This window comes from Stegodyphus dumicola, chromosome 7, assembly GCF_044657685.1.
Source record: "Stegodyphus dumicola isolate Sdum_Otavi_A_Nest chromosome 7, ASM4465768v1".
NCBI lineage: Eukaryota > Metazoa > Arthropoda > Arachnida > Araneae > Eresidae > Stegodyphus > Stegodyphus dumicola.
Window position 1 is genome coordinate 125768223 of NC_140774.1, and position 14164 is coordinate 125782386.

The 14164-nt window shown below is 33.3% G+C and overlaps 1 protein-coding gene across 1 annotated transcript in view; it reads right to left on the minus strand.

Annotated features, from left to right (window-relative positions):
• LOC118190575 (uncharacterized) overlaps positions 1-14164 on the minus strand; it is a 216653-nt gene that overhangs the window by 12175 nt on the left and 190314 nt on the right. Inside the window, exons 46-47 of the mRNA XM_085820802.1 lie at positions 11006-11218; positions 5968-6238 (exon numbers count right to left, since the gene is read on the minus strand). Coding sequence (XP_085676928.1) covers positions 5968-6238; positions 11006-11218 — 484 coding nt within the window. The remainder of the gene's footprint in view (positions 1-5967; positions 6239-11005; positions 11219-14164) is intronic.

Genomic DNA, 14164 nt, shown 5'->3' on the forward strand with positions numbered 1-14164 from the left:
AGTTCATTTATAATGGGGAAAACAGAAGCCTTTGAAGGTTGCAACTGGTTAGTGATAAAGCTCATATAGTCAGCAGCTGTCATGCTATATACACTGAATTAAGGATACACATGGCTATGCAAATTTTATAGTGCTGTGCTGCATTTATGCTCACGTGAGAGCGTTGTGTTAACTGTATGTATAGCTAGTACTATGGTTGTTGTTAATCAGTCGCTTCAATTACGAGTAGGGGTAAAACTTCTGATTTAGATAGCTTTAATCTCGGACATAGTAGGCACTCGACACATGGGCCATTCAATTTCCAAAATCCTCAGCAGGCTTGGATTTTCAAGGTCGACAGTGTCAAGAGTATACCGAGAATACACGGATGGTAGGGAAAAAGAACTAGCAATCGCACAAATTGCAAAGGACAATTAACATAGAACAAACGTGGTGTGAGACGGCTCAGCCGTATTGTACATAGTCAACAAAGCCAAACATTAGCTCAGATTACCACTCAGCTGAATCAGGGTGACAGTCGTACAGTCAGTAAAAGGATCATGCAACGCTCGCTTCGCCGTATGGGCTTCGGAAACCATAGACCCACGACTGTACCTTTGTTGAATGCATGCCATCGAGCTGCACTTCTTGCCTGGGTAAAAGAATACAGAGAATAGACACTAGTGAACTTGAAATGAGTAACAAGGAGTGATGAGTCTTGATTCTGAATAATTAATACTGACGGGAGGCTGAGAATATAGCATCAGACTCATGAAGTCATGAAACCCTATATGGCAGATTCAAGGCCATGGTGGCTTAATTATGGTCTAGGATGTTTTCTCTTGGCATTATTTAGGATCTTTGGTACTTGTACCAACCTCCCTTAATATCATTCGGTACTTAGAGTTACTGGGCGATCATCTCCATCCATTTATGCTGTCCTGTCATTCACACGGAAATGGAGTATCCCAGCAAGATAACTGCACCTATCACAGGTCTCGGTTGGCTACTGTGTGGTTGGATGACCATTTTTCTAACTTCTCTGTCATAAAATGGCTAATTAAAAGCCCCAACTTAAATTCTACTGAGCATCTTTCGGATGTTTTGGAGAAAGGTTTGAAACCTCATCACACAACACTAGCGATTCTTCCTAAATTATAGACAGCTCTATCCAATGTTTGGCAAGCCATTCCTGTAAAATGCTTCCAGAAACTTATTGAATCTATGCTTTGTCATTTGGCAACCATTATACAGGCCAGAAGAGGCCCAATTCATTATTGACTAGCTATCTTTAATTCAGTGGCACCTTCAGTATATTTTGTTTGGTTGTGCAGACAACAATTACTGGTCCCAGGGATGCTCACAAGAAGATAATTAAAATTATGTGGACTATACACTGTAACAGCTTATTAAATTATATACATTAAAAGCTTGACTATCCGAAAGCTTAGGAAATATTATGCAGGATACATAAAAATTTACATTACAGTACAAAATCCATAATCCGGACACGTTGGGACTTTGGCGATTCAGGATTAGGGTTTTTTCTGGATTATAGATCATCAATTTAAATCTGGTAAGATGGCATGCGGATATTATACAATTAAAAATATGAAACCGTAATTTCTGAAATAAAGAGCAATTATGATCTAAAAAGTATCAAAATTTACAACAACAACAACAACAACAACAACAAAAAAAAAAAAAAAAAAAAAAAAAAGCGTAATATTTATTTGTTTACTTTATTAAACATTTCTTTCAATGTAAGTTGTTTAAGTTGCTTGGTTTTTTGTGCTAATATCTTCTCCTTAATTCTATAAACAGACATAATTTCTTGTTCAGTTACAAAGTTCCGCTGTTCAAGTCCCGTAATTGCTGTGTCTAGAATACTGACTAATTTGTTAATCGAAATTTTTTCATTTTCAATAAACACTCTGTCACTTTCTTCACTATCGGAAGCGGTATTTTCTGGATCTAGAACCATACTACAGATTTCGCCGTCCATTAATTGATTGATGATTGGGGCATTGTCATCGCAATAAAAAACTTCTGTTATATCATCTTTATTTATTACCGCTTCTCCACATTTCTTTACAAAATCCAATAACTGGAAAATTTCCCCTTTAGTTTGCGATATCCGAAAACCTTCAAATTTGCGGCTATCATCTTCATCGTCCTCACCACGAAATATGGTAGCTGGCCATAAATTATGGCAAGCATTTTTTAACGTATCTGAAGACACATCCTCCCACGATCTTTTGATGCTACACACAGCACATTTTATGCTAAAAAATTTCAAAAAGTCTTTAGTCTTGCCATTGTTTAAGAAATTTAACATAGATTTAAAAAATGCTACTTTATATTTGCATTTCAGCGCATGCACTATTCCCATATCCATAGGCTGAATAATAGACATACGCTTTGGAGGGAAGAATAATGCAGATACATTATCTTTCACTAAAACTTTAAGTGAAGTATGCACCGAACAGTTGTCAACAATCAGGACTTTTTTTGAGTCATCAGGTAAACCAACCAATTTCAAATATTGCAGAGCCTCGGGTATAAAATGATTTTCAAACCAATCATTCATCAACACTTGTGTCATTCATGCTCTTTTATTTGCGTGATATATAACGGGGAACTCCTTTAAATGCTCGAGGTCGTGCATGTTTTCTGATTATGAAAGGTGTGCACTTGTGCGTTCTTGCAGCATTTGCGCATGCTAAAATTGTTAGTCTCATTTTGGAATCTTTGACACCAGTTGGAGACTTTTCTGTAGAGGTTGCCAAGGTATTTCATGGTACATATTGCCAGAAAAGACCAGTTTCATCAGCACTGTAAATTTGTTCTGGAGATAATTGTTCACTGAGTTCAATGAATTCATCTGCAAATTGCTCAGCAGTTTCAGTATCAGCTGAAGCTTTTTTACCCGAAATTTTTAATGGCGATTTTTAAATTTGGTTAACCAACCTGTTGAATATGTGCACTCAGTGTTTAAATTAATTTCTTCATGAAATATTTTCGCTTGAGCCATTAACATTGGACCCACCAATGGTACGCCCTCACTGCGATGCTGTCTGACCCATTCAATCATCACTTTGTCATGATCGTCACTTTTAGCCTAACGAACCCTTTTTCTGTTATTCATTGCAAGTGGGGTGTCGAAATCCAGAAAAAATTCAAAAAGTTCCTTTTTCTTTTTGCTTATGTCATGTACAGTTGACTTTCCAATGTCATACTCCTCACATAATTTTGAGACGGATATGCCTTTATCCATTTTTTGCAGCAATTCCACTTTTTTTTGATGGACATCAAAACATGCTTTCGCTTTGCAGATCCTTTGGCAGCTCCAGAATTGGAAACTCTTTTTGACATAATCGAAAGCTCAAGCTTAATTTTTATAAAATTGCTCTAACAGTCTGCAAAAAAATAATAAGCCAGATCGAATTAGAAGATTAAGGAACAGTGCAATCTTCAACATTAACTGAAATGCCTTAGAATCAGTTAAGATAATTTTAGCCTATCTTATACCGTCTGTTATACATGAAACGCGCAAGCGTAAAGCATACAAAAAAAAGTTTGCAGCTTTGAGGTCCAGATTATAGATCATTCTGGATAATGGATGACCGGATTACGGACTTTGTACTGTAGTTGAAAGTATAAAAATGCAGTTCATGCTAGGAAAGCCAAATGAATAAAAGAAATTTCTGCTCTCAGATTATAAATTATTTGCTTATGAAATCCTGTTGACCATGAGAGTTGCAGAGATCCTACCAAACTTGTGCAAATCATTCTGGCTGAAGGTTGAAGGAACAGACTGTTCTTTATTTAATTAGATAAGATTTTAACATCAGATACAAGTTATGGATAACAAGTTAAATTGCTTGTTATAATTTTACATGTTTCATTGCCATTATTTATCTATTTTCAAATTGTGCCCTTACGACATACTTCTCTTAATGACAGGCCCCCATAATTTTGAAAACACTTCACTGCATGCATTTTTGCTGATAACAAGCTGAACATTTTTTTCATTTTTTGAAAATGAAAGGAAAAACAGATGAACAGCAGAACAGCAGTTAATTTATATTGCTCCTTAAGAAAATTAAACCAATTACATGAAACCAAGGCAAAGATCTTATGACTGTGTTACAATGTCATGCTTAATCATTATTGGTGCTAAATTACACTCTTTGGCTATAGTTTTTGTTATTAAAAAATCTGATGTGTACACCACATGACTTCCTTGTACGGAATATTAAATTATACGCATTTTTTCTTGCATTTCATTTAAACTTATTGAATTGAATTAAATCTACTTCGTCGACAGCGCATAAACAACAATAGAATAAATGCATTCTTTAAAATTCACTCTAGTATTTGTTTACCATAGCGACACTCTTGCCCTAGATTCACTTAACAGAATTAATAATTATATAACAGTTAACTTATATAATAATTATATAACGGAAATTAAGTTAACTGTTATATAATCCAATAATTATATAACAGTTAACTTATATATTTTGTTCATAGTATAACTCATAATGCATAAAATTTATATCATTTAAAGAATAGAATTATCTAATCGTTGCCACATGTTCTATTCAAATACTATAATAAAGCTAGAATGATGTATAAAAGAAATTAAGCAAACAAAACAAAAAAGAAACAGTTTTTCACAGACGATTGAGTATTTCTCATTTAATTAATTCAGTTCTCACTTTGCGAGAAGGCAAAAATACATAAAAACTCAAAATATCTATATTAAAAATTACGAAGTAAATCTTAAACACTTATTTACTCGAAAAAATTCCAGAAAGAATTAAGCATGATTTAATTGGTAATAATAAATGAATGCGTTATCTTTGTTGTTGCAAAGCTAAGTTTCTCTAAATTGGCAACAAATCCACTAGTCTCCTGTTTCAAATGTAAACATCAATGGTCGCCATTAAAAAAAGGCTTAACGGCACTTACACAACTTTAAAATTGTTGATAATTCTAAAAATATTGCATACAGATTTACTAAAGGCATAAAAACCTTAACCGGAAGATAAAAACAATATAATACAATCATTTTTAAAGCAAAAAAGGGAAAATTTACAAACTTATAAGAGTAAAGAAACTGAGATCACTGAGCCGGGTAACAGAACTGATATATATATAAATATATTTATATATGTTTGGCGCGGTCGATTGCAACCAAAATACGAGGTGCACATCTACATGTTATAGCAGTCCTATATACAAAATTTCAATGTCCTGAGGCTACTCGTTTTTGAGTTATGCGAGATACGTACGTACATACGTTCGTACAGACGCCACGAAAAATTCTCTTCAGAATTAATTTTAAAGCAGTTTTATAATTTTTTTGAAGGAAAAGAGTATTTTATTCTGTCCTAACATACAGATATCAAGCAAAAACATCGTTAAATTGCATTCGATAGCGGTCAAAATGGATATTTTCGTTGAAATATGCTGCCTGAAACTTTTCGCAATTACAATACTTTCTTTTTACTTTGTACAAGGAAGGAAAAATGGTTGATGTTAAAGATACCTGTGAGAATAGCTCTCATAAACACTGACTCAGTGTTGCTGTGGATGTTTTCCCATGCTATACTAATGGCCTATATTTTTTCTGTGAGAAATGCTCAATTCCAAGGATGGATACAATGGTGGGTGATGGCGATAATCAACAATTTCTGAAGGAGAGGCATTGCATTCACATTTTAGATGTTAGAAAAAGTCCTACGCGTTTACTACAAGCTTCTAATTTGCTTAATATTTTACTAAAAAGGTTTAAGTTAACACAGCTTTCTGGTAACCAGAATGCTGAATACCTAGGCTTTTACTGTTCTGCCAGTTTCAAGAACTAAAATACTTATTCTTTCACTTACATCTTTTTATGACATTTATGCTTTTTTATTCCTTCAACTTAACTATTATTTAATAATACATTATATCTATAAGAGAATAATAAATTCTTACTCTTTAGCAGGAAATTCAACTTCCACGGTATATATATCACTAATGTCCACTTGTCTTTTTCCGCGAGGTGTTTTACTACACTTTACAATAACTTTCATTTCTCCACAGTTAGAATCAGGACCATCATCCAAGCATATATTCCATTCTCCATCTACTTTGCGCAAGCTATCTTTGATACGATCATGCAAAATTTTTCTCCCAGAATCTGAACAAATAACTGATGACTGGAAATCCATGGCAATGCGGAAAATACGACGAGCAGGTTTCTTACCTAAAAAATACAATTTATTATAGCACACACAGAAGAAAAATTATACAGAGGTAAAAATAAGTAGTAAACAAATACCATATTTACTCACATACAGGGGTTGGACAAAAATATGGAAACACCTTTAAAAAACCATGTTTCTTTGCTTAATATGGTGTAGGAAATCCATTGGCATCCAAAACAGCTTGCAGTCTTCTCGGAATGGATAAATACAGTTCCTGTATGTTTGCCAAGGGAATATTATACCATTCTTCCTGCAAAACGGTGGCAAGTTCAGATAACGATGTTGGCGGTGGATAATGAGAACGCACTTTCCGTTCCAATGTAGTCCACAAAGGTTCGATAATATTCAGGTCTGGTGACTGTGGTGGCCAGGGGAGATGGGACAACTCATCCTCGTGCTCAGAAAACCAGTCCTGGACAATGTGAGCTGTGTGAACAGGGGCTTTGTCATCTTGGAAGACACCATCGGGGAACAAAGTTTGTACCATGGCATGAACTTGATCGGCCAAAATGTTCACATAAGTCTTGGCAGTCATGTGCCCTGACACAGTTATCATGAGGCTAGCAGAGAACCACGATATGGCTGCCCAAACCATAACAGAACCCCCGCCATGTTTCACTCTTGGCAACAAGCAGTCTGTATTATAGGCTTGAGATGGCGTTCTCCAGACGTAAACTCGGCCAGAAGTGGGAAACAATGTGAAAGAAGACTTGTCAGACCATATTACTCGCTTCCACTGCTCCAGTCACATTACTAGTCCAGGCTTTATGACTTAAACACCACCTTTTCCTGTTACGGGCATTAGCATCACTGATGAGTGGCTTCTCAATTGCAGCACGGCCAGCAATTCCCTGTTTATGAAGCTCCCTTCTAATTGTTTTGGTACTCACAGGGTTCGGTAACACAACATTCATTTCAGCAGTAACTTTTGCAGCTGTGGTCTTCTTATTTTTCGTCACAATTGCCCTTAATAATCGTCTGTCACGATCACTCAGGACACACTTTCGTCCGCGCTGTGATTTAGCAGATGATGTTTTTCCGCTTTTCAAATATGCGGAATAAATCTTCGATACAGTACCTCTTGAAACACTAAACACCTCGGCTATCTTGCTTACGGAAGCACCTACCATACGTGCTCCAACAATTTGTCCACGTTTGAAGTCTGTTAACTCTGACATAATGCAATGACAATCTCACATAACAGTACTCCGACAACAACTGAACTGTTTAGCACATTTACAAAGTTGTATAGGTGGCGTCAGTAGCCAAAAACGCCAGCACCACCTAAATATTTCATTAAAATTAATCTTTCTTTTCAAACATGCATTTCACAAGGTGTTTCCATATTTTTGTCCATCCACTGTATTTCTCTCCTTGCATACTTTAAGTTTATTCAGCATATGCTTTAGAAACTTTTGATTTATGGTAACAATGTAAAATATATACACAAATAGGAGAGTATTTTGCCCAAGTAAAAAGAACATTATTGCAAAACACTTTGAAATATATATTATGACAATATTAGTGTGTCTTTACGGGGGGGTTTTAATAGGCTATGCTTACATTTTAAGCTATCTCTTCAGAAATGGTACATGCACTGCATATTTTTCCCCTCTCAGTTTTTAAGTGGTAAAATAAGTGAGAAATGGGGAGGGGATATGTGAGCAAATATGGTTAATGAATATATAAATATATATATATATATTATATATTATTATTGCATATAACTTATTCAATTATTTAATTAATTCTTCAAGCAATTAGAATGTTAACATGACAATGGAAAGTAACAACAACAACATTTATACTGAGTTATTAAAGTACAATGGGGGGGGGGACCTTCTAACAATCTAAAACAAGTTCCAAAAGAAGATAAACATAACCTATTCAATTTTTCTTTAATACAATCTATTTAATGACAAAATTTTACATCTATTATATAACACAGTTATCAGCTCTTACTATAAAAGATCTTATTTAAAGATTGTTTTGAAATATATTAAAAACCCATGAATAGTAGTTTGCTTTTGCTATTTTATTGCATATAACTTATTCAACACTGCATAAAGGTTACAAAGTTTTTTCTTAGAAAAAATCTATGAAATTTATCTTCAGCTTTTAAAATCACTTTGTGAATCAAAATGACAAATTCATAATTATCATCTGTAACAGAATGTTTGCACATTTAGGATTTTTTTATGACATTTTAACTTTCTTCTTCATTTATTATATCTGCAGAAGCAAGATCTTTATCAGTTCTTAGATACTGCTCAGTTCCATTTTGAAAATTAATGTCAATTTCTTCCTCTTGGAAAATGTTGAATAAAACATATTTTGCTGGATAGTAGAAAAAATTATATTGACTTAAACAGGGACATTTTCTGCTAGTCAGATTAGTACAATTTTCAGCCAGTGCCCTAAATAAAAAATCCCCCTGCTAAAAAAATAAGCAACAAAGGTAAAACATGGAATAAATAAATAAAAAAAAATTAATGGATATCACATATGCTGTATGGGATTCAGATGCGGTGATCTTGAAGGCCATGACAGATGTGGAATGGTTTCACTCTCCAAATAACTCTGCATCACTCGAGCTCTATGGGTGCAGGTGTTATCTATAAATATTGCATCAGTATCCATTGCAGTGATAAAAGGATGCACAAAAGGGTGTAAAATTTCGTCTGCGATATCGAATGGCTGTGACTGCACCAGGAATCGCATAGAGGTTGGTGCAGCTGTTTGTCGCTATCCCAATCCATACAAGTAAACCTCCTCTTCTGTAATGGTCCAACAAATGTTTTGCGCTTGATAGCATGTTCCTGGCTCTCGTTATATCATTGCTCTTTGGAAGTTTTTCTGCATGTTAAATCAAGAGTCAACCATAAAGAGTATGTGGCTCTTCTGCTCTGGTGTCTTGTGATGTTCACGATCCCAATTCAACCACACACTGACATGCGATGGGGACAAAGAAACCTAAACCACAGATCCTCGGGTGTACAGTCCACCTTCATGCAGTCGATGTGACACAGTTTGGTAGGATATGGGCCATCATGCAGCAACAGAGATATGCAATGGGAGCTGTCATACTGTTAGTGATCTTGCACATAGCAACAAGAGGAGATTGTCTGCCATTGTGGTAATCCTCTGATGTCCAGACCCATGTCTTCTACATGGGTTTTGATCCCTTTAGTGACAATTCCACAGCCTACTGATGCCACTAGGAAACACATTCAACTCTGTCACAACAACGAATCGTCTTACACTAGCAACATCCTGACAGCCCTCCAGTGCATTTCATCATTCAGATGGTGTCTTCAGCTCATGCTTACTGCTTTGGCTATCTTAGATTACATGGAACTACGATTGCCTGCGAACTGACACATAGGTACGGCATGCCCCCCCTTTTTAAGGCATTGTGGTGTGACTGTAGAATTGTGTTTTATGCTAATTTTAGTTGCCTATTTTAATTTGGTGTTGCAACCTCTACCTCATATGTAAATTGTATGTTTCTGATTTCCCTTTTTTACATTTGTACCTTTCGTTTTACCTTTTTTAAATTTTTATTTATTTATTTTTATTTTTAGCATGAGTGTATTTAGATACTTACGCAGTGCAGCTAGCTTAGTTGAAGCCACCAGTTTTCAAAATGCATCAAACTTTGCCAACAAACTGCATAATAATTCTTCAAGCAACCATGTGAATAATAATTCAGTTTTAGCAAGCAACATCATCATTTGCGAATGCATCTTCTTTTTTTTTTTTTCTTTTTTATTTCAATAGTGTTTACATAAAAATTGTGATATATTTTACCTTAAAATTTTAATAAGTGAGATTTGTTTGGCATAGGAAAAGTTTGTTGTATAATTTCTCCAAGAATACAGCACTTTTCCTCAAAAGCACTGAAAGAGACGATTGCTTGAATCTAATATTAAAGCAATTACCATGCAATTTTTACTGGGAAAAAAGAGGCTGAATTTCACCTGTCTGTAAGTAGGTTTATTGATTGATTGTTGGGATTAATTATAATATGCATAATAATAACAATAATATATAGTATGCATGTTTGTAATAAAAATCTTTTTGTGATTACAAATCATCATTCTTTTTATGTGTAATTTTTACCTTGCACCACAATGGTTGTGTAATACTTATATACCTGTATTTCATTTAAATTTAATTATTCAGAATACAATTCAAGACTGGTAACTAATCAGTTATACTATAAATAGCTTGCATAACAAATCGCAAATTTAATGGTTAATGATAATGTCACTAAATTTACTTGAATGATACCATTAGTTGATCTATATTTATGACATACATTATTGCTGCACTGCGTAAGTATCTAAATACACTCATGCTAAAAATAAAAATAAATAAATAAAAATTTAAAAAAGGTAAAACGAAAGGTACAAATGTAAAAAAGGGAAATCAGAAACATACAATTTACATATGAGGTAGAGGTTGCAACACCAAATTAAAATAGGCAACTAAAATTAGCATAAAACACAATTCTACAGTCACACCACAATGCCTTAAAAAGGGGGGGCATGCCGTACCTATGTGTCAGTTCGCAGGCAATCGTAGTTCCATGTAATCTAAGATAGCCAAAGCAGTAAGCATGAGCTGAAGACAAACTTAAAAGTATTGAGAAAAAGGATAATCTCTGTGTAAATGAAAATCTAATGATATATACGCCTTTAATTAGTAAATATAGTGATACAACAGTCCCTGTAAGACATTCTGTTCCTAGTATTAATACTTACGCGCACAAGCTGGGAAAATAAATGGCTTGTTAGGATTCTTAGTAGGTCGCCAAAATCCTTCAACACCACAAGTATAAAATCTTGGTATCTTTTCAGAAAATTCAAGACCTTCATCACAAGTAATAGTACACACTTTAAAATTTCCACCAGGTCCCCAATCAGCACATCCAAGTTGGCCTCCTATGGGTGGCATGGGGATTGTACAGAACTCGCCTAAAAATAAAATATTTTGTAAATTACAAAAATAAAAGTTAAGTAAACTTTTAAAACACTAATATAACAGACTTTTAGCAAGATTTCTAAAAGTACATTAATATGTATTACATACTTTGAGAACAATATGTTCCATATATTTTGGGAGAAATATACAAATTGATTATATATATAAATATGATTTTGGTGTGAAATAGCTGTACTCGATCTAAACAAAGTCTAACTAACTGAACTCCATTCTTGAAATTTGTATCACATAAGTATTTAATATTTTTCAGTCAGTTCTTTAGAAATACGAAAATGAACAGAAACAGAAAGCATATACAGACCAGTCATTAAAATTACAGCAACCTGTAGAAATTATTATTTTTTTTACAAACAAATTTTTTTTTTATAAAGACATAAAACATCTATGCAAATATCTTTAAATAGTATGTAAAAATATTATCTACATTTTAATCCATCAAAATAAGATTTAATTCATTGAACTATTAAGAAATTATGCATCTTAACTAATGATCTAAGCATATGTTAAAAGGATGTGTCTTTAATAAAATAATAACTAGAAATAATTAGTTTCAACAATATATTTTAATAAACAGACACAAGGATTAATTGGTATATTTCAGTAAATTCATTCAACCAGAAGTAGATATTTATCAACACTTAATCCTTTCTTCTAATAATTACTCCTGTTTTAATGTTTTCATATCTTACTCCCATTTTGGGGGACAAATACATAAAAGAGAAGTTATTGTAATTTTAAAAAGTGACTTAATTTAACAGCAAACATTCATGAACAATTTTTTACTAATTAACTGAAAAAAATATTGCATAAATAATTTTGCTTTCAACTAACAAGATTCAGTGCATGTAAGATTGATGCTTATTTTTCACTGTACTGCTTTACCAAAGTTAAATAAATCTACTCTATTAATTAAAAAAAATCTGATGTGTAAACCACATGACTTCCTTTTACGAAATATTAAATTATATGCAATGTTTCCTGCATTTCATTTAAACTTATTTCCTCAAATTTCATTAGAGATATATTTTTCATTCAATTAATTCAGTTCTCATTTTGTGACAAGGCAAAAATACATAAAAACTCAAAATATCTATATTAAAAATTGAAAGATATAGAAAAACATAAAAACCAAATACAGTTAAAACAGTTAAAAAAACACAAATTAAAAAATTACAGTTTCTACACAAAAACAAGCAATTTGGCTAGCAGGCAAGAGGGCAGATTTTTCGGTGCACAAAACTGAAAGTTTACTTTTGGTCTCACTTGGCATAAAGACACAGAAGGTGTAGAAACTGACTTAATTTGTTGCAGACACTATAATACTGAGCCAATATATGGGATAATTTAATAATTTTGATAATTTCTGAATGGATTAAGCATAATTTAATTTGCAATAATAAAAGAAGACGTTAATTTATTGCAAAGCTTAGTTTCTCTAGATTGGCAACAAATCCACTATTCTGCTATGTTTCAAATGTAAACAAATATGGTAAACGAAAAAGGCTTAGTTACACTTAAACAACTTTTAAATTGTTGATAATTCTACAATTATAATAGGTAGGTTAAGTAAAGGCATAAAAACCTTAACCGAAAGATAAGAACAATTTAATCATTTTTAGAGCTAAAAATGCACAATTTACAAACATATAAGAATAAAGAAACTCACTGAGCCAAGTAACAGAGTGGATATATATATACAGTACAAAGTCCGAAATCCGGACTTGTCAGGACTTTGGCAATTCTGGATTTGAGATTTTTCCAGATATTAGATCATGAATTTAAATCTGGTAAGATGGCATGCAGAAATTATACAATTAAAAATATGAAGTCATAATTTATGAAATAAATAACAATTATGATCTAAAGGGTATCAATCAAAATTTACAAAAAAAAAAAAAAGCTTAATATTTATTTGTTTACTTTATTAAACATTTCTTTCAATGTAAGGTGTTTAAGTTGCTTCTACAAGAAATTCAAAAAGTTCCTTTTTCTTATGTCATATACAGTCGACTTTCGGATGCATACTCCTTGCATAATTTGGAGACGGATATGCCTTTATCCATTTTTTGCAGCAATTTCACTTTTTGTTTAATGGGCATTGAAAGATGGTTTCGTTTTGTGGATTCTTAGGCAGCTCCAGAATTGAAAACTCTTTTCGACATAATTGAAAGTTCAAGCTTAATTTTTATAAAATTACTGTAATAATAACAATCTACAAAAAATAATAAGCTGGAACAAATTAGAAGATTAGGGAACAGCGCAGTCTGCTACATTTAACTGAAATGCCTCTGAATCAGTAAAGATAATTTCACCCTAGCTTAATAGCATCTGCTATACATTATTGGCTGGTATCACAAGTTTGGTGACGAAAGCCAAGTTGTCTAGCTAAATTTTGTCTTGCTCCTACTGCGTACTGAATAGAAGCCTGAATTGCATTAGTTATTTACCATACCTACATTTATTTCTTGCACATGCTTAAAACTAATTCAAGTCCTGAATAAATAAACTCCCACATATATTTAAGGCTTTATCTAGGGCCGGTGCTAGATACTGCCTGGTTCAGTGTCTACAGGTTCTAAATTTTGCTACAAAGTGCCTTCCTAAGTTCTAAATTTTCACTATGCCTAAACTTTGGATCCAAGGTGCTTTCCTAAATCCTAAAAAACTTCTCATCCCTTAATTTTGCCACTCGGTCTTTCCCCAAATTCCAAAAATTTCGTCTTCCCTAAATTCTGCTGTCCGGTGCCAACATATTCTGCCACCGCTTCTGGGTTTATGGTGAATAACATATCAGTTATTCATAATTAAAAGAGCACTAAATGTAATCTTCTGGCCTATGAGTTTCATTAACAAAATCTATTTTTAGCACATGAAAAGAATTTTTTTGTTGATTTCATCATTTCTTAGAGCATTTAAAA